This window comes from Lacerta agilis, chromosome 10 (genome assembly GCF_009819535.1).
Source record: "Lacerta agilis isolate rLacAgi1 chromosome 10, rLacAgi1.pri, whole genome shotgun sequence".
Lineage (NCBI taxonomy): Eukaryota > Metazoa > Chordata > Lepidosauria > Squamata > Lacertidae > Lacerta > Lacerta agilis.
The window spans coordinates 29444163-29465696 of NC_046321.1; the positions used below are offsets into that span (position 1 = coordinate 29444163).

At 40.8% G+C, this 21534-nt stretch overlaps 1 protein-coding gene across 2 annotated transcripts in view; it reads left to right on the top strand.

Moving 5' to 3' along the window:
- EP300 (E1A binding protein p300) overlaps positions 1-21534 on the top strand; it is a 78611-nt gene that overhangs the window by 47218 nt on the left and 9859 nt on the right. Inside the window, exons 12-25 of one of the 2 annotated variants that reach the window (XM_033161754.1) lie at positions 879-988; positions 2361-2513; positions 2974-3468; positions 3933-4124; positions 5656-5812; positions 6205-6323; positions 6622-6861; positions 7623-7711; positions 9886-9996; positions 14351-14407; positions 15088-15165; positions 16855-16922; positions 18341-18491; positions 19445-19591. In XM_033161754.1, the coding sequence (XP_033017645.1) occupies positions 879-988; positions 2361-2513; positions 2974-3468; positions 3933-4124; positions 5656-5812; positions 6205-6323; positions 6622-6861; positions 7623-7711; positions 9886-9996; positions 14351-14407; positions 15088-15165; positions 16855-16922; positions 18341-18491; positions 19445-19591 (2167 nt within the window). The remainder of the gene's footprint in view (positions 1-878; positions 989-2360; positions 2514-2973; positions 3469-3932; positions 4125-5655; positions 5813-6204; positions 6324-6621; positions 6862-7622; positions 7712-9885; positions 9997-14350; positions 14408-15087; positions 15166-16854; positions 16923-18340; positions 18492-19444; positions 19592-21534) is intronic. The other variant, XM_033161755.1, reaches the window with a different exon arrangement.

The window sequence follows — 21534 nt, forward strand, 5'->3', positions numbered from 1 at the left end:
TGCAGCTTCTAAAGGAAAGGGAGCCTTTTCTACCATTTCCAGAAAGATAGTCTAATCAGCCAGTCAGTCGTATGTCGCTGGGGAAACAAACAACCTCCCTCTGCAGCACATTCAGCAATGGAGGGCGGGGCTGAAAGGGAGCCTGGACTCTTATCTCTCTCCTGATCTCTTCCTGATCAGCTGCTGAGTGGGGTCCTTTCAACACCCCCTTTTCTCTTTGTAAAATAAAAAGCATGATCCTCTTTTGGCCCCTGGGCAATTCAGCTCCAGGGACCACCATTCGCTCCATAAGACGCACAGATATTTCCACTTACTTTTTAGGAGGAAAAAAGTGTGTCTTATGGAGCGAAAAATACGGTACTTTAAAGTGTCTCCAAGAGCCACCCTTTTCTTTTTATCGCAACAGACCAATGTCCCTATGTATTCATTTTCCCCAAGCTGTGTTTTCTTGAGTTTTCTGCATTTCTGGTGCATTTTCCTCTCTTGATTTGTTTCAGAATGCCTATGCTATGTGTCTCTTTCCAGTGCCATGATTAAGTTCCTATTTGCCTTTGCTTCCTGTCTCTATTCATTTTGATTTCAAGGTTCACACTCCCTTGTATTTTAAAACTCACTTCCCTTGTGTACACGAACACCCCTTTACTTCCCCATGTACTGCCCTTGCTTCCTCTGACACTTTCTGCTACTACGTTTCTGCTTACACATTTAGTGTCTCCTTATTCTCTTGCCCACAGTCCTGATACTGATTTGTTCCTGACATCTTCCTCCTTTCTTGTCCATTTAAAATATTCCCCTCCTTCTCTAATTCTTACACTGTGTGGCATAGTATAAATATTCTGATGAACTCACCAATCTTGTTTAAACCTGTAAACTTCCAGGAATGAATCAGTTTGGCCAGATGACCATGCAAATGCAGTCAGTTGGACCCCGGCAAACTCCTCCCCTTCAGCACCCTGGACAGCTAAGCCAGACGGGGACCATGAGCCAGGTTGGTTGACTTTGCTTTCCATTGTTGGCTGCTGTGCCCAAACTATATAGGTGCTATTTGACTCAAGTCCTGCTTAAAGTAGACCTGTTGAAATTAAGGGATCTAACTTGGTCATGTTCATTAATTTCGGTGGATATACCTTGAATACCACCCTATGTATGTAAATGTGTTGGTAGTCCACTCTCTAAATAGGGAGTACTGTTCGTATTTTAACCAATTATGTTAACTGCTGTATTTTTCGGTCCATAGGACGCCCCGGACCATAAGACGCACATATTTTTAAAGGGGGAAAACAAGGGAAAAATATTTTTCCAGTTTTCCTCCTCTAAAAGGCTGGGATAGGGAGCAGAGGAGGCAGCAGTGGCGCGGGGACTGGGAGAGGCACAGTACAGTGCCTCTCCCAAACACTTCACCTGCCTCCCGCACCCCTGCTGACTTTTTACGAGTTGCGGCAAGGGGCAGCGGAGGAGATGCTTCACGGAGCAGGGAAGGGGCGGTGGGCGGCTGCTGACTGCCCCTCCTTCCCTGCTCCTTGATGCATCTCCGCTGCCCCCCGCCACCGTGGCTCGTAAAAGCCTGCTTTTTGCATTGGTGCGGGGTGCTGGGTGGTGGAGAAAGCAGCGGGGAGCCTGCCTTTGGGATAGGCGGATGGCATGTAGGAGGAACTTCTGGATCCACCCCGCAGCCTCCGTTCGCAGAAACAAGCATGTTTCTGCGAACGGAGGTGCGGGGAGGATCCAGCAACATCTCCACTGTCGCCTCCTGCCGAACGCAGCAGGGGGTGGGGGGAGGCAGTGGAGAGCGAAGCCTTCGCTCCGTAAGACGCACCAACATTTTCACTTCCTTTTTAGAAGGGAAAAGGTGCGTCTTATGGAGCGAGAAATATGGTAAGTTAGGCCTGCAACATGCTTCAAATAATGAATTTTATTGGGCTACAGGGCTGAGAGCCAGTTTGGTGTAGTGGTTAAGAGCGGCAGACTCGTAATCTGGGGAACCGGGTTCGTGTCTGCACTCCTCCACATGCAGCTGCTGGGTGACCTTGGGCTAGTCACACTTCTCTGAAGTCTCTCAGCCCCACTCACCTCACAGAGTGTTTGTTGTGGGGGAGGAAGGGAAAGGAGAATGTTAGCCGCTTTGAGACTCCTTCGGGTAGTGAAAAGCGGGATATCAAATCCAAACTCTTCTTCTTCTTCTGAGAATCCAGAGGCAGTACCATTTAAGTCTCTGGCCATGATCGTCCCTGGCAAGTTAGGTGATAAGTGGGTATCAATAAATTTGCTATGTTAGTGTCTGGAAGTACTATGTCATTCTTAACTTTGTCTATTAGCTTGATACAATGTTTTATTCATTCATAATAAATACTTTGTTACAGATGGGATTTTCCCCACGTATGCAACAAGGGGTGTCACAGCCTTCCAATCAAAGTCAGTTCCTTCAGCAGACCCAATATCCTACATTGTCTCCTGGAATGAATCCAACAAGCACGCCTATGACTCAACCTGGCAATCAGACTCCCACGTCTCAAGTATGTTGAGAGAAGTTCTGTTGGCAGGCTCTTTGGATGTGGATTTGTTTGTGTGCATGGTAGACCTGGATGAATGATAAAAAGGGAGCAAAATTATTAATTTATGCCAGTTACTGGCACTACTGATTATCTGATGAAGACCATCTTTCAGGCAAGCATACTTAGTACTTATCCTTAAGTTCTCTGTGCACTGCCTTCCATTTTACTCACGTTCTCATTGGTTGGCAAGTAGTTCTACAGGAGTGCCTCTGAGTGGGAGAAGGAGGAGAATGGGCCAAAGCTCCATCCATTCTCCAACATGAATTGCCTGCAAGTCACACCACTCCCTCCACATCCTTTTCACCTTTGTGTTCCAAACTGGGGGAGCAGGAGCTGATGGAGACTAGATCTGCCCCAGGACTTTCAGTTGTTGATACCGAACACAGTTTATTCAGATACTGACAGTTCTCTTTTTCAACAGGCACAAATGACCAGCTCTTCCTGTCCTGTGACTTCTCCAGTAGTGGCGCCAGGTTCTCAAGGGAGTCATATTCATTGCCCTCCTATTCCACAGTCTACTTTACATCGAAACTCTCCTTCTCCAGTACCAAGTCGTACTCCCACACCTCACCATACACCCCCAGGACTGGTATCGCAGCAGCAGCAGCAGCAGCAGCAGCAGCAGCAGCAGCAACAACAACAACAACCAGCACCACCACAGGCAACAATTGCATCTGCTCCTGCCACTGTTCCTCAAGCGATGCCACCTGGACCACCGTCACAAACTATGCACCCCCCACAGAGGCAGACCCCAACACCTCCCCAGGCTCAGTTGACTCCACAAGTGCAGCCTCCAGTTTCTGTTACCCCTTCTGCAGAGCAGCAGCTGCCACAGCAACCTCTTTCGCAGCAGAGCACGACTGCATCTGTGCCCACCCCTACAGCAGCACTGCAGCCTCAGCATCCTACAACACCCGTAAGGAAGTTTAAGTTTTCTAGTGCTATTAAGAGTGAAAGTCCAACCTTGGGCAAAAGCTTTTTAGGTTGTTATATACAGTATCAATGGCTAAATCGTTTCTGCTATCTCAATAGCATGCATTGCATGCAGGTATAGAACAGTATGCTGGACTTTGGAATGCATGCTGTCTTTTGTATAGCAGAGTTTCAAAGAATTAATTCAGCTACAGATGTCTGATAAAAGTATATGTGTGTGATTTTTGGGGAGGGGGGTGCAGAAAGTGGTATAGCTAGACATAATTCCGTGGTAGGCTAGTGTTAAGATGTTGGGGTTTTTGTGTAGCATCTCTTCTTATTGAGATGCATGTGTCATAAGTTGCTTGAGATACCATCTAGCTTAGAAGACCAAAATAAAACTGCTGCAAAACTGTGTGGCACTACTTAACATGTAGCTTTACTAGTTCTGTTGCTTTCATTTTGTAGCTTTCACATCCAGGTGCAAACATTGATGGGCAAGTATCAAACCCACCATCCACCAATAGTGCGGATGTGAACTCTCAACAGGGTGCTCCTGAACAGCAGCAGCAGCAGCCTTTGCCTGAAATTAAAATGGAGATTAAAATGGAAGAGGAAGAGTCAGAACAAACAGATCTTCAAATGGAGGAGAAGCCAGAGGTGAGAGTGTGGCATGCATAGGAACTGATTCATTTGATCACATCTGGATCTTTTTCTTCCAAAAGAACAGGAGGGATACTGGAAAGGGGGGCTGCAATTTATCCACTCAACCCTATGAAGTAGTTTAGGCTGAAAAGAGAGTAAGTGGCTCAAGGTCACCCTGTAAATGTCATGGATTTTAGTCCAGGTCTACCCAAATTGATACTTTTATCTGCTATACCAGTCTGACTTGCTGATTAGGAAAGTCAGTGCACTAATTTTTAAAACATTTCAGTTTTGTTTTTTGGATCCACATCTCCTGTCTGTGTAGTCTCTGAGGCATGATACAAGCGGGGTTAGAATTTTTCTCTCAAGTGATAACCAAGCAGCTTACTTAGTAGCACTTGTGTGGGTAAACAGGTTCTGGTCAGCTGGTCAGATTCTGAACCACCCTCATCCTGTGTTCCATTTTACAGGTGGGTGGGGTCACCTGATGTCTCATTGACACACACTCTTTTTGGTGCAAAAACTCATTGCGACATCAGAAGACCCAGACTAAAAAAAATTGTTTTATGGTTATAGCACAAGCCACACCTGCAGAGAACAATCATTTATAGCTGTAGCTTCTTTTCATGCTGATGGTGGAATATTTGGCTTTCTGGAAGTGCTGATCCCAGTGGCCTTGCTGTAAATTCATCTGCACTATGAATTTGACAGCAGTTCTCACTTACAAAAGAACAACCAGGAGGCCTTTAAAGCTCCTGCTCATTTTTTGGAGGCGCTGTCTGCATCTGCCCCACACATGACATTACAGAAAATACCAGGCTGAAGGGCTGGGGAAACAGTTTTGCAGGTCAAATTGGGACCCGTACTAGCCCTGATTTGGCTCATGGGCTGGAGGTTCTCCACCCCTGTGTTAGGCTGCTTTGTAGCTACAGTAGGATCACCAACTGCTACAGAGGAGAGAGAACAAGTTTTCCTTATTATGCCATTCTCTTATATTTTTCAGATACTGTATAGCTATCTTCAAAGATTTTGTTTCCTATTGAAAGTCATATTGAAGAAGTGTGAGAATAGTATGTTGATAGTAATGTGAACTTCATGTAGATTGTGTGAGCTATTTCAGTATACCTGTGCTGGGAGACTGCAGTTGTCCACCTCTTCTGTATACACACAGTGATAGTTTTGTGTACAGTTGTTGCACGTGGTTATCTATTCATGGGGTGATACCTAACTGTTAGAATAGTCCCACTGACAAACTTGGAGTGGGGCTACTCTGAGCATGTTGAATATCAGTCATGGTGTTTACAACTTTTGCTACACAGAAGTACTAAGAAGTACATAGTGTTTGAAATGTCCCTTAGTTGGGAATGGGAACAAGCTTCATAAGAGAGGTATGGTCTCATTACTTGCAATAGAGGGAGAACATACAGTGTCACCCAGCTGCTTTCTTCAATATTCATTATTCTTGAAGGTGTGATCATTTATTATTATCATTATCATTATTATTTTATTGCTTTTTTTGCTCATAAATGTCTTCCTGCTTTTCCAGGTTAAGGTAGAATCCATGTCTGAGGAATGCAAATCTGAATCAACAGAGCAGGAAGAGAAAAAACCAGAAGTGAAGCAAGAAGTGAAGGAAGAGGAGGAAAGACCTAGTACTCCAGGTACTCAGTCTTCACCAGCGTCAGGACAGTCAAAGAGGAAAAGTAAGTTTACAGTTTCTTGTCAGCTACATAGAGAAGCTGTGCAGTTATCTTAAGTTTGAGACTTGAACTTCACATGTTAACATTTTGGTAATAGGACATCCATAGACAGATGTGCCTTATCTAATGGAACGCTGGTTAGGAGACAGGCCTATGAAATTTAACTATTAGCCAAACTTTACATTTACTGTACACATTAGCTCTTGAGTAAAATATTTTTAATTCCTACTGTTGTTCCATATCAGATGCCTGTTCTGACTACTGCAAATTAGTCAGTGCCTAACACTTCACCATTGGATAATGAGTGGGGAAACTGGAAATGAAGCATTGTCTTGATGTTAATCAGATTTCTAATTTTCTTGGTTAATTTAATGTTATGTGTCTCCTTTCACAAGTTTTCAAGCCAGAAGAGTTGAGGCAGGCACTTATGCCAACTTTGGAGGCACTTTACCGTCAGGACCCAGAGTCCCTTCCCTTCCGACAGCCTGTGGATCCCCAACTACTAGGAATTCCTGTAAGTGTATTGAAAAGAAACATTTATCTCAATGCATAACCACTTCCAGGGCTTTTGTGTGTAACAATAAAATCCTGTAGTTCCATCTTTTTCTTTCTTTCTTTCAGATTAGTCTCCTTCAGAGCAAAGTTGTCTTCTGTTTTGGGCATTCTTAAATTTGTCTGACTGAAAGCAAATTTCTTTTCCATTACTTTCTGAGATGGGGCTTCAGGGTCTACTTGTTTTTGTAGATGAGATAAGCAAAGACATTCCAGGTCAGCACCCAAGGGTTCAGAATTCTTATTTATTTATTTTTCAGGATTACTTTGATATAGTAAAGAACCCCATGGATCTTTCTACAATCAAGAGGAAGCTTGACACAGGACAGTACCAGGAGCCCTGGCAGTATGTCGATGATATTTGGCTCATGTTCAACAATGCCTGGCTTTACAACCGCAAAACATCTAGAGTATATAAGTACTGTTCCAAGCTGGCAGAGGTGTTTGAGCAGGAAATTGATCCAGTTATGCAGAGCCTTGGCTATTGTTGTGGACGAAAGGTAAGGAGAGTCATCTTAAGCTGAATTTCAGGAAATTACCCAAATACTTCAATGTCTAATTTTAAGGATCCTTTAAGTCTGTTTTGAATGCTAATATAAAAATCAAGTATGGTGAACTATTTTAGAATTATCTTAAATTGTGTTCAGTACTTACTCCAGAGTTTTAATGTTCATCATTAAATACAACATTCAGTTGTATTCCTACTGCATGTAAGCAATAAAGCAGATGGTCCTCCAAGGCATAAGAAGTTTGTTGTCCCTGGTCTACCCCTACATGTAGTTGTGTACAAAATATTTTGATAGTAAGGTTTTCTTTGGGGTAAACTGCATTCCAAATGGATAAGACTACTGCCTAATAAATGTTATGTTGTACAGGAATCATCATTAGCACCACAAAATTTGTAGGTTGTGCTCTGGTTCTAGGAGTTGGGGGCGGCGGACGGTGTTGATATTGAACTATCACCACTGAATCTATAATACTTCATAAAAACTTGTAAACAAAAACCTGTGGTTTCTGTGCAATCCAAAGTATGGGCTTTGCGCCTCTTCAGGACAGTGTCTGGAATCTTCTAGAGCTTATCCATTAGGGAAATTTGGTGCTCAGCCTGCCTTCTGAAGGTACTGTGCATGCCCTCATTGGGTGGGATCTGTGCCTTCACTGCTTTTGGGTTACCAATGTAGTAGCAGCTTTTGAAACTTCAAAGCAAAGTTTCTTATTTCTTGGATACCTGTAAGCAACCTGTGTTCCCCTCTCTTTTCAGTTGGAGTTTTCACCACAGACTTTATGTTGCTATGGCAAACAGTTATGCACAATCCCACGAGATGCTACATATTACAGTTACCAAAACAGGTAAGAAAATGCTAAGGTACAGCATTAACCTGCTGTGAAAAATTCTATTAGATATAGGCAGGCATGCACTTATATTTATAGCATACTCAGCAGATTACTTCCCATGCAAGCCAAGTGCCTTGTTCCATCAATTGACTTTTTCTTCCTGTTTCAGAAATTAGGATGTTAATATAAACTCTCCATATGCTTTAGATAAGTTCAAAGCTTTTGCAGTAAAACCATCATTTTTTCCACTGTATGAAACAGTGCACAGAAAAGCATGCATGTTTGCATCTTGAGTTCACTGCATTTAACATTCAGTCTTGTCCTAAGGGAGACATATTTCCTGTTTTAGATCACAGTTATTTCAACCAAAGCTGTAGTTGTAAAGCTGTGTTTTGTTTAAGAGCCGCGTGAAAAGCAGGGTGCCTGCAAGGTCAGAGGGGGGCTGACTGCACTCTGCCAAGGCCTCTTACAGTCTCTCACTCTCAGCTAGAATTTCTATGGTAGTAACACTCCTGTGTGTGTGCTTGAGATCTCTTAACTATTGAGGCATAACTGTCAAGTGTTCCTGAGTATGTACTCTTGTTTAAGAAGCTAAATCTTGCACTGCATCAGACCAAGATCCACCTGGTCCAGCATCTTTTATGGGAATTTCAGTAAACCAGCAACTTCTCTGTACTCCACTGGACCTGCAGCCTTCAGTTTGTTCTAGATAGCTCTTTTCTGAAGTGAAAATTAGCTGAGGAGTGAACTCTGGAGTTGTTTGATTAAATAAGCATCACTGTGCATCTTAATTTTACCACCTGCACCTGCATGATGATGGCAGTCTTTCTGAAGGCTTGCTTTCTGTGATAGCATGGTTCTGTCTTCTGCTTTGGGGTCGGAAAACATCTGATAGGAAAAACTGTGTTTGGAGCTCTTTTAAGGGAGGAAACAAAACCGAGAACACAACTTTTTCACGTTTTTTGTCAGGAGCATTGCCGCAAATCATGTTTTGGGTGTGTTGCTGAAGTAGACAACTAGTTCTACTAGCAGATAACACTAAGTGGTTCTTTGGACACCGGTCTTTTGAATGTCCAAATCAATGTTTGTCATTGTATCAGTGTAATAAATAACTAACCTGTTATAGATAGGAAACCTAGGTGGTGAAGAAGTGATCCATTCCTTAGCAATTACATTTCCTCTAGTGTTGGTTTTGCTTTGCTTTATAATACTGTCACAGTTTTGTTTTTTGTTTTTGTTTCTTTTTGTTGTATGTTTGCACTCAAATCAACTTGCTTAGCAATGGAAAGGCTGCAGTTTCTGTGCACTCTTGAGGGTAAACAAAAACATCTTGAGTAAAGCATTCAACATTAACTTAGATGAAGATGGAATCCTTTTAATATGTCAATTATACATCAGTTTGGAGGCATGGAACATCAGTATGTCACATATTAAGAACATACATATGCATAGCTGATTGTCAAGATGCCTTAAAGCACCTATCATTTTGGCATATCATGAACAATTGCATAGAAATTGTTTTGGGGATGGTTACTGCTGCTTTAAACAGATGTTGCAAACAAAAAATGCTTTGGGGGGAAGGACTGGTCTGTCAACATTTGAGCATTCTCAAGATGGATTGTTTTCACCCCTTTCCAGCCCTCTCCTGGCAGATGTTCTTATGAAAAGAGTTGCTACCCTGATGCAGATGTCAGAGCAGCAATTGCTCTTACCCTTTCTTCATTTTGATTCTCTGCTTTATTGTAGCATTGATTATTGAAATGAGGAGGGCATGGGCATACTAAAATGGAATACTCTTTTTATTTGCTATAATTTGCTGCTTGTGATCCCATTTGAGAGATTTAATGCTAATCTGTGCTTTGCCTTGGCTTTCTGCTTTGTGTTGTCCTGTCTTGCTTCTGTGTTTTTGTTTTTCGTCCTGCAAATCCCTATTTCTTTGTTTGTGTGTGTGTGTGTTGTTTTTTTATTTCTCCTTCATGCTTGTCGTTGTCTGCACTTGGCTTTGATTGCAAAAAAACCAACCCAAACAAAAAACAAAACAATACACAAACTCTGGGTCCCATAAATCTTCATCATTGAATGTCCCTGTCGCCGTTGATGACCTGCTCTCTGCTCCCGCCCCCCTCCTTGGCCTGCTGTGATTGGTGGCTCCGTTGCTTGGCTTGGGCTGTGTTGTGTGGACGGAACAGTTCACCCAAATATGGCCTTCTTGCCGACAGGTATCATTTCTGTGAGAAGTGCTTCAATGAAATCCAAGGAGAGAGCGTTTCTTTGGGGGACGACCCATCACAGCCTCAAACGTGAGTAACTATCTCCTTTCTAATTATTTTTAAATTTCTTACAACATTTATCATAGCCATTAGTCAATCTCATACTCTAAATACTATTACATTAAACAATTTACATCAAATTTATGGTAAAATTCCTTACTTAATGCTGAGGCCTTATGCAATTATGGGATGAACAGAGGACAGGAATATTATTTGAAAACTAGACAAACCTTATGTTTCAGAATGAGCTTTAGCTTCTAAAACACACTCATATTTTGGTGAGAATATGAAAAACCACTTTTGAAAAGTAGAAGCATTCTTCCAGTTTATATGCTAGATTCCATAAAGACCTAATGTTTAAGAATTCCAATCCCACCTGAGCCTGCAAAATTTTTTGCTGCTTCTGCTTGTAGAAAGGAGACTTCACAGCTTGCTTTAACTTTTAACTATTTTGTGCATGTGCATGCACACACATACACACCATGACTACCTTTAACCTGTTGAGCAAGAGATCCAGCAAAGAATTGTTCAGGCAGGTACCTAACTGAAAGCAGGCCTAAATTTGAAAACACATGTGACAGATTTTCCTGCTCAAAATAGGGTTACAGTATGTTGAAGCACAGTGTTCATAGGAATTGTTTGCTGGAGGTTGCAACTATGTTCTGACACTTAGAATTTTTATGTGCCTTTACATATTGGCCATATTTGAACGCCACATCCTCTTCTCCTTAGGCACAGCTGCAAGGATGAGATGAGAACTGCATGTTGTCCGAACCCTAAACTGTGACTAACCTTAACTGTGGCTTGCAACAACCCAACTTCAAACCATGTGTTATGAAGCATGCTTGTTTCAAACAACCCATAGTTAATGCTAGCCACAGTTCAGATGACATGGTGTTGCGGTTAATCTAAACCAGAAGTGGAACCATTGGAACTCACAGGAGGGGAGTGCATAAGCTCAAGGCTTGTTGTGGCTCACTCTTGTTATGCTGATGTGTGACTTGTCATGAAATCTGGACTGGGTCAGTGTGTAAGGCTCCCTTGCTTCAACTTCAATGTTTGTAATGTTGTTCTGATAGTTCCATAATATGTGAAATAGATTACTTAATTGCAGTAAGTGGGGGTCCTTTGCCTGATGGATTCTGGTTATATGTGAAAACATATAAACAGGGAAGGTTTTAGAAGCAGGAAAGAGCCTGATGCCGAGGATTAAACAAGAAGCACCTGGAAGGAGACTTAGCTAAAAACTTAGTCTACAGTGTTGTCTATCTCTAATTTAACCTATAGGAGAAAATATGTAGTAGATTTTCTGGAGAATAAGTGCCTAAAATGCTTTTAAATACATTTTTAATGATAAAATACATTGGATCTCAAGAGACATAATTTTAAGTCTGGTTGGATTCTGAGGCAGCAAATGTCTTCCAGAAAAGGCAAGTTTCCTAACCTTCAAAAGGTGAAAGGGAGCTAGCCAGGAAAAGCTTCTCTAGGCAACCATTTCATAACTGGAACGTCACCACCAAAGAACATCCTAGATGTCCCCATTTCCCCCCCAGTTCAAGAGCACTCTTTGAAATCTGAGAAACTGTTGTAGGCACTACAAAATATCCTTTCATATCCAGGCCAAGTTCAAGGCGTTACTATTGATATATTAATACAAAGCCCTCAACAGCTCGGGATCCATTTACTTGTGAGATCACCTTACCTCATTATATGCTCATTTGGTCTTTGAACATTTTAAAATACCTATTTAAACTTTTTTGTTGTTGACATTACATTAACATTATGTCTTGTAAACCACTTAGAGGTTTATTACAATTAAGCAGTATATAAACTTTGTTAAATAAACATCACAGAAGGTTAACAGGCAATGCTTAAATAGACACACATCAAAGCAGGCAGAATACCTCTCCCCCACCAATAATTAAATAAATACAAAAAATTGCCACTCCCATGTCCTTCCCCAAACTCGCCATTTATTCGTTTTGTATACTGCCCTTCATCCACAGATCTCAGGGCAGTTAGTTCACAACATTAAATTACAATATAAAAACAACAAAATACATAGTAAAAAACAACAACGACTTATAATGAAGGGATTTGAGAAGTGGGGTCCCTAAGAATTTGGGTTAGTACTGGTGCTTTTAAAATTGTTCATAAATCACCTGAAATTAAGCAAGAGCAGTGTATTAGCCAGTTTTACTGATGATACTGAATTGTTAAGGTGGTAAAACCAAAAGAGTATTGTGAGGAGCTCCAAAAGAATCCAAACTGGATGAATGGGCATTAAAATAGCAAATGCTGTTCAGTGTAAGCAAGTATGAAGTAATGTGCAACAGGGCAAAGCATCCTAACTTCACATATATGCTTATAGAGTCTGACCTGATGGTTACTCACCAGGAATGAAATCTTGAAGTCATTGTTGGTAGCACAGTGAAAATGTTGACCTATTGTGTGGCAGCTGTGCAAAAGGCAAATTCCATGTTTGGGTAAAGAGACTGGGGAAAACTCTCTAAATATCACAATGCAATTATACATATTTTTAGGGTGACCACAACTCCCCATTAAAAAGGGGGGGCAGGGGGTCTTGGCTTGTACCTGGGGGCAATGTGATACTTGCAGGTGCCACACTGGGGACCCCAATCTATATCTTACAGCTGCTGTCCATACCTCTTTGAGAAGATACAGTAATAGCACCACCTCCCAAAATTTCAGTTCCATATGGGGTACTTCATGTTATGAGGGCCAAGATCAGTTAAGGCCTTAAAAGCGGAAACCAGAAATTTGAGTTGTAGTTGGAAACAAACCAGTAATCAATCCTACTAAGTGTAGCATAATTCTTATGGCCGGCACAAGTCTGCTACATTCTGGATCAACTTTTGAAAAAAATTCTACAGCAGCTTTATAGACAGCACACTGCAGTAGTTCAGTGGTAGAAATTATAGAAGCATGTACTACAAGAGTTAACAATAATTTCCTAACCTAATTTAATTAGTTTTATATTGTTCTAAAAGGGTGCTTTTCAACAAAGCCTCTCTGGAATGGCTTACCATAGTAGAAAAGAATGAAATGGTCAGCAACATTGCAATAAACAAAATCATGTATCTGATGAAGGGGGCTCTAGTGCATTAAAGCATATGCCATAATAAAATGTGTTAATCTTTAAGATGCCACAAGACTCTGTTAATTTTGCTGTAACAGACTAACATGGCTACTACCCGTCTGGTAACAATAAACCCAAGTAAGCAGCAAGGAGGAGAAATACAACAGTCACTAAAATAATAGATCAGATTGCAGCAGCAATTCGATTAAAAGCCTTGGTAAAAAGGAAATTGAGCTGAATCAAGGTAGATTGAGCTGAATCAAGATAGAAGTAACTGCCATATAGTATTTTTGTCTAGAGAGACTATTCAGTGGCAAGCCACCATCACTGAAAAGATGCTCTCACTAAAAGAGTTGAGGGCACCTGGAAAAGGGTGTTGGAAGGTGTGCTGGTGCATATAAGAAAAAAGATGGTCCTTCTTAAGTACTCTAGTGTCAAGCTGTTCAGGGCTTTAAAGGTATAAAAATGTCACTTTGCATTGAACTTGGAAATATTAGGTAACTTTGTAGAACTATTAATATAGCAGAGGTGCTGAAACAGTTCAGCAGTTGTGTTTGGAAGCAGATGAAGTTTCTGAACCAATTTTAAAGGCAACCCCATATGCAACATGTAACAGTAGTCAAACTCTGAAATTTCCAAAGGGTGGAAAACTATGTCCAGGCTGTCATAGTAAAAGCAAGTATTACAGTTGAGAGAAGATAAGGAGGTCTCACTAACCCAATAGGTAGTCACAATTTGTATATTAATAAATGTCAGTCTTTAAAGATGATGTGTTTTATAAAATGGGGTTTCATGATACGTCAAACTGTAGAATGTGTTTAAATAGTACGTTCTGTACTTCCTAGTAGCCTATTTGTGCTTATCTGCTCCCCAATCTATGATGGAGGGTTGAATTTTGGCTGGTTAGAAGCTGTATGATTCCTGTACCTAGTGAGAAAGAAATTATCTGTAGCTTCTGACAACACTGATAAGCCCTGTGACTACCCTAAGACTTTCTGGATTTTTAAGCATCTGCAGAGGGGCAGGAGTGCTTAAGTGTGTGGTCACAAGTTATGAATGGCAACTCTGGTGTCTTAAAAGCTTTTAAGTAGCCACTACATTGCCCTAGTTATTTGAATTCACCTGTAGTTTTCCTTCCTCTCAAAATTTTTAATTCTTAAAGAAGCAGGATGCATACTATTGGGCTGCATAGCAGGGTTTGCTGTAGGTGCTAGGAAGATTTATTATTATTATGAGCAGCTACTTATTTTTGTTACAACTGTGATTATCATTTTTTCTCCTCAGCACAATAAATAAAGACCAGTTTTCTAAAAGGAAAAATGATACACTGGACCCTGAACAGTAAGTCATGCTTGAGCAGTTCAAATCACTTGTCATTTTAAAAAGGAAATAAAGTTTTTTCTCACCATTTATTCATATTTTTTTGCAGGGGGTGGGAGGGGTGAGTGGAAGGCTTTAGCATTATTCTCTTAGTTTATCACCTGCAATATTGATGATGTGTTGTACCTTAAGAAAGCAAATTTTTGCCTGCCTAAGTGTAGCCACATGAACTGAGTTTGGGGAAGAAAAGCCTTTGATTACTTTAGTCCATATTACAAATTTATATTGAATATATTTGTTTTGAAGTATAAAAAATTGACTTCACTTTTTCAAAAGCTTCCCAATCCTCTTTGTAAACATTTAACTGTGCTTTGTAATGTACCTAGTTCTGCCTTCAAACTTAGATGTGCAGGAATCTTAGTTGCTCTGAATTTTTTTAGTAGTGGAATGTAAGAAAAGAGAAGCTATATAATGCATAACTAAAATCAGTGTAGACCATATGGGGAGTAGTGGTTTGCAATTGGGCATAGTACACTAGACTGTTGCTGAGAAGAGATACATGCAAATCAACAAGTTTGAAAATGTACAGTTCTGAATATTTTGTACTTGGGCTACATATTCTTCAGTTCCAACACATTTTTTCTAAATCAGTTATCTTCAACAACTTCCTGTGTTGCTTATACTTTGATTTTCTCTTCCAGGTTTGTTGAATGTATAGAATGTGGAAGAAAAATGCATCAGATTTGTGTGCTTCATAATGAGATAATCTGGCCATCTGGGTGGGTTGCTTCCTGCTTTTTCTTTACTTTTTTCTTACAAAGATAGTAATTTGTTGATGATGTGTTTCTTGTGTACAATTTTTAAAAATTACAAAATGACTACAGTTCTATCTGGAAAGAGTGCTGTTGGTTTAATTTAAAACAACAACCATGCTAGTTTAAAATTGTTTTTCTAAAATGCTTGCCATTAAGTTACTGTATTTTACGCTCCATAGGATGCACTTTTTCCCTCCTAAAAAGGAAGGGAAAATCCCTGTGCGCCTTATGGAGCGAAGGCTTCGCTCCCGCGGCCTTCCCCCCCCCCCCCTCGGTGGGAGGTGGGGGAAGGCAGCGGCGATGTTACTGAATCATGTCAGCACCTCCGTTCGCCGAAAGAAGCTTCTTTCAGCGAACGGAGGTGCTGGGCTGGGCGCAATCCAGCAACATCTCTGCTGCCTCCTCCCGCCAAACGCGGCGGGGGATGGGGGGAGGCAGCGGGAAGCGAAGGGGATGTTGCTGGATCGTGCTGGCAGCTCCATGAACAGAGCTGCTGGCATGATCCAGCAGCATCCCCTTCACTTCCCGCTGCCTCCCCCCATCCCCCGCTGCGTTTGGCGATGCCTGCTTTTGGGATCGGTGGGCAGCAGGGAGGTTGGTGGAGGATTTCCTCCACCACCCCACGCGCTGCCCGCCGATCCCAAAAGCAGGCTTTTGGGATCGGTGCAAGGCACAGGGTGGTGGAGAAAACAGCGGGGATGCTGCTGCTTTCTCCACCACCCTGTGCCCCGCGCACCGATGCCAAAAGCAGGCTCATCCCAGCTTGCTTTAAAGGAACATGGGGACGAGGGGAGAAACGGAGCATTCTCCCCTCGTCCCCATGTCCCTTTAAAGCAAGCGGGGATGAGCCGCTGTGAATGGAGAAGGTACTCCCCCTCCAGCGCCCCCCTCCTTGCCTTTTAGAGGAGGAAAACCAGGAAAATATTTTTTCCTGGTTTTTCCCCTTTAAAAAACAAGTGCGTCTTGTGGTCCGGAGAGCCTTATGGACCGAAAAATAAGGTACTATTTTCAAGTCAGTTGATAAACTTGCCCTCTTAATAGACATTTGTTAACATACTCCTGCATAATATCAATGCTGCCTTTAGAAGGACTTTCTACAACTCAGACCCCAGGAAGCTTGATTTTCTAGTTCCAATAACCTTACTACTGCTGCCACAGATCACAGAATGCGCAGAGAGCATCATTTACATGGTTCATGATGCAGAATTTCAGAAGGCAGGCCTACAATTCTGCACCTTCCATTCTGTCCATCCCGTATGTTGTCCTAGTTGGGATTTATGCTCTCCTTTGAAGAAAGTGCTATAGGGAAACGGCTGAAGTGGTAGTATAGTGTACATTAATCACTGGATCAGCTTAAAATTAGTGCTCATCTTGAACTGGAAAAGGGAAGTTAATTGATAAAACATACTTTGGGCAATAAGACCTTTCAGTGATTTCCTAATTTATTGTTGATACATACTAAAACATTGATCAAATCCAATATGCTATCCTTTTTTAAAAAAAAAAGAAGAAGAAGAAGAAGAAATAATGGTTGAAATAAATACTGGGTATCAGGATGTTAGAAAATATCAAAGGAATATTTTTTTGAAGATTATTCACCTTTCTGTTAAGAATATATTTTGATTTCCCTTCCTCACCCCAATTCTATTTCAGCTTTGTTTGTGATGGTTGCCTAAAGAAAACTGGGCGAACCCGGAGAGAAAATAAATTTTGTGCTCGAAGTAAGTGAAGATATTCCTTGTCTTCCTCAACCCGTTGGTTGCTTTATTTAAAGCATTTTAATCCTGTCTTTCCTTCAAGATGGCTAACAACAACATTAAAAATCAATACAATAGAGAATTTCAAGTACAACTAAATTAAAATAGCAAGTTAAAATATCAGTCCCAATTGCCCACTTATAACTTTTTAGCAAAATTAAAACTCTAAAGTCCAAGAGCCTTCATAAAAAGAAGAGTTCCCTTGGCAGGGAGTTCCAGAAGCTGGACACAGAACCTGAGAAGGTCTCATGGACCCAACAAGATACATTTCAGGGGTCAGAGCATCCACTTGATTCTCACCGATTAGGAAATAAACTGTACTAATTTCAGAAGGTCCTATAGCCAAGTGATATGTTGAGAACTGTTGTGTTATTACATGCTGTTTTTTTCACTAAGCCACAGGAATTAACTTGAGGTAGTCTATTGACTAGATCAGTTCCATTTGGGTACTGACAATATTCCTCTATCAGGAACATGATCCTAATGTTGGAATTTTGAATCTATGGCCATTTTTATAATAAGAAATAAGGCAAGTATAGAAGTCCTTGCCTATCAGTAACCGCCTGGTAACTTGCACTGACATGGTGCAATTAGGAGGCCCAGATCTCTGCACATCCTTGAAATATGGAAGACATTAACATGCAGCAAAACACTTGGAGTTTTCCCCATTATCCTAAAATGGAAACCAAGCCACTATATGAGCCTGATATTTAAAGTCACAACATCTGTTTGCTTTCCCCCCATAATTAAAGCTTCCTGGATTTATTGGTATCATTGCTTGAGAACTGGGGTGGGGGTGGGGATGTTGTATTGTGCATGCTATTTGATTTCCAATTCCTTTCCTAATCATTCCCAATACTGTTTGCCTTTTTTTTCTCTGCTGCTGCATGCAGTGTTTTTAGTGAGCTATACACGGATAACTTTTTCCTAAGTAGTCCATTCAGGAACACTCTTGCTAGTATGGTGAATAGTTTTAGATGCTGGAGATAGATCTTAAGAGAGCTCTAGTGCCCTGCTGGGGAGATCCTGACAAGCATATAGGCAAAAAGTACTGGAATCATGTTTCTAGATGAATTCCATTTTCTTCATTTAGGCGATATATATGCCTGATGCTACCCTCTTTTCTTGAGGAGAACATTATGTAGATGTTAATTACTAGCTTTATTGAAAATTGTTAGCAGATTAGTTGATCAGTGTCCAGGCAGGTCTACATCATTCAATTGGTAGATTAATAGGCAGAAGTTTTAGATTAACATCAAGGGCAAAAGCGTGCAAATTTTAATCAGTGGGCCTCAAGGTAAAACTATAGCTATTTATATTAGGCGATTTTGGTGTTGATGTTTTACTGTAATAGTATGCTGAGAGTTCTTTGTTTTATACAGGGTTACCAGCCACAAGACTTGGTACATTCTTAGAGAACAGAGTGAATGAGTTCCTGAGAAGACAGAATCACCCTGAGTCAGGCGAAGTCATAGTTAGGGTGGTTCATACTTCAGAGAAAACTGTAGAGGTAAAGCCAGGGATGAAAGCAAGGTATGTTTTTCCCAAGTCTTTGAGTTATGAATCCTTATGAATCCTCTAGTTGCAGTTACTATGTGTGTTAAAGCAATGCATAATTTATCATTTTGGTAATCAAAGAGCACTTGGCAATATCTTTGCCATCAATTGTATCTCACATTTATGAGTGTCAAACTGATATTTCTATGACTTTCCGATTATAAGTTTTTTAAAGTAAGGTGAATTAATTCAAAAACGTTGATCATAGGGATTAAATAGAGTATTGGCTTTTGGTATTTTATAGCTAAAAAATAATATTTAAGGAGTAAAACATAATATTTCATTAGGCTATAGGCTATAGATACCCTGAAGTTTTCATTTGCAGACTAAGGTGGTCAGATTTCTTCTAATGTTAAGATATTTTCTCGCTTCACGCACTCCCCATGGAATGTCATAATGTGAAGTGTTTTTAATGTTGCTATTATAGTATGAATGATTATAACAATTAGGACATTCACTGTTGGTTGCGTATCTTGTTACTTAGATTTCATACAATGCAGTGTAAGGGTGAGGAGAAAATGGTATGCGGGGAGATGTTGGGAAAGACTAGGAAATGAAGGGTAGTAAATTAATCACATTAAGGAGACTGAACAGGCATCTCTTATTGTTAAATTCTTATCAGAGATGGCTCTAATTCTCTCCATAGTTACGGGTGTGCTCATTTAGGTTTTGTGTAGTTTATTAATTGGGCATGCAGTTATGCTTTCAAGGCATTTAAAGCTGTTTTCATCATGAAGGTTAAACTACAACAGAACAAGGCAGTTAAAACAAATCCATTATAAAATAAATAGCAGTAGTTACTAATTTTTATTTTGGGTACAATATCTGCATTTTTGAAACGGTACCACATGACTAGAATTTCTGTTACCTTCATTCTGTCGTGCTTGTCTTCAAAGAATGCCTTTAAATTATGCCTTTACATTTTGCAGGTTTGTAGATAGTGGAGAGATGGCAGAACAGTTCCCTTATCGAACAAAAGCCCTCTTTGCTTTTGAGGAGATTGATGGTGTAGATTTGTGCTTTTTTGGTATGCATGTTCAGGAGTATGGTTCAGATTGCCCTCAACCCAATCAGAGGTAAAGAACTACACTGATGAAGTTTTATTATTTTGATGGTAGTTATATTTGGATTGTTGCTAGATATGCCATTTTGAAGGTTTAAGCGAGGTTGAATTATTTGCCCAAAAGCAAACTGCAAGATTTGTTGTAAATGTCTCCAGTTACCCTCTACTCCTGCTCCATCTCTGACTTTCCTTTCTGATGGCTGGTTTTCCCCCATGCAGGCACAACTGTGTTTACTTCATAGAAGTAGCTGGAATGTTTTTATCTTCAAGGTTTTACAGTTTTTGGCTAGCTTTGCTAGGCAAGCCAAAAATTGTGGTTGCCTGGTTCACTCTTCCCACCCACCCCCCGCCCCCATGGCTTGATGGAGGAAATCGCCTCCACTCAGCAGCAAAAGAAGTCCTGTGGGGAAGGCAGGCCAGGAGCATTCTGGCTTCACCAGTGCTCAACAAAGCAGCTCAAAGTAATGGCCCCTTCTATGGGAGAGAGGGAGTGTTGCCATTGAGCAGCCACTGAAGAAGCCCTCAAAGCAGATCAGTGTTGGTTTTGAGCCTGTATGTTCAAAGTGTTCTAGGGGCTTTGAGCAATGAAGTTGCGAACCAACCCACACCTTCTTCCTAACCTTAGAACTGGGGAGAGGGCAGGGATCATCAGAATGCTTCCAGGGGACAATCTCCACTTATCTTTGGAGCATCAGAGTTGGGCAGAAGATTCTCTGCTCATTGGGCAGTGTTACACTCCCCATGGCGAGCATAATTGTTGAAGCTTGTTTATCTTTTATATGTAGTAGTAATAAGGTTTCCCCCCTTAAATTCAGCATTTTCTACAGAATTAAATTAATAAGTTCATCTGCTCATATTGGTCTTCCACTGGGGATGGATTGTTAAACTGTTGCAATAATTGTTGGGAGATGTATCCTGAGACCATTGTGCTAGCCACATAATGTGCCAATATCTCTTGAATGGGGGAAAGTAGCCTATGAGTGACCTATTTATAGAGGTCAAGTAATGCCTAAAGTTTTAATACAAGCTAAGTACTCGGTATTTGAGAGATGTTCATACTTCTTAGAAGTGGCACCATCTAAACCAGTACCACATTTTTTTCTCCTGACATTATTTCTATTTATTATGCTGCATTGTTAATGAGACTGTATATATGTTTGTTACTGTAATAGACTCGCCTTACAAAACACTTGAGAACAACCAACGTCTGAGGCTTGCATGCCAGAGAGAGATCTAGCCCAACAAGTGTGCAGAACTGGTTTAAATATCAACTGTGACTTGATATTATAAGTACAAACCTTCAAGGAGCTTTTGACTTGCATGTGCACTTTTTGCCCTCCATTGCACAGGACAGTTCCCTTTCTGGTCTGAGGCAAGTCACAGTTAGTCATTTTGTCTGAACTGTCAAACTATCGTTAGTACTTCACCTGCGGACCAGTATTGGAAACAAAAGTTTGATCCCATTTTCTGGCCAAAGACAAATCCTATTTTTCCAGTTTACATAAAATCACAGCATGCAAGCCTAAAGCTTCTTGAAGGTTCATTCTAGTAGCACCAAACCAAGGTTTTACATTGTGACTGAACCTTTCTGACATTAATTTCTTCCAGAGATGAGTGCTGTAAAATAAAATATAAAATAAGGGGCCCCAACTTTTGGATCTCCTTTGGAGATCTAAAACTGTCATGGGCACCCCAAGATATCAGTTTCAGAGAAGAAGAAAATAGTGATGCTCAGAATACCCCCAAAACACCTATACATCTCTGATAACAAGTATCAGATTTAAAAAGCAGTTAACATACCCTTGAAAATAGGCAACCTTTCCCAGAACAAATACAAGAGAAGCAAGCCCCCCAAAAGCTAATTTAAAGAAACATTAGAACTGAAGGGCAAGGGGTATTGGTGGCCGCTAAGGGGGTGTCTGAAGTACCTTAATAGTCTATTCAAACACCAATGGA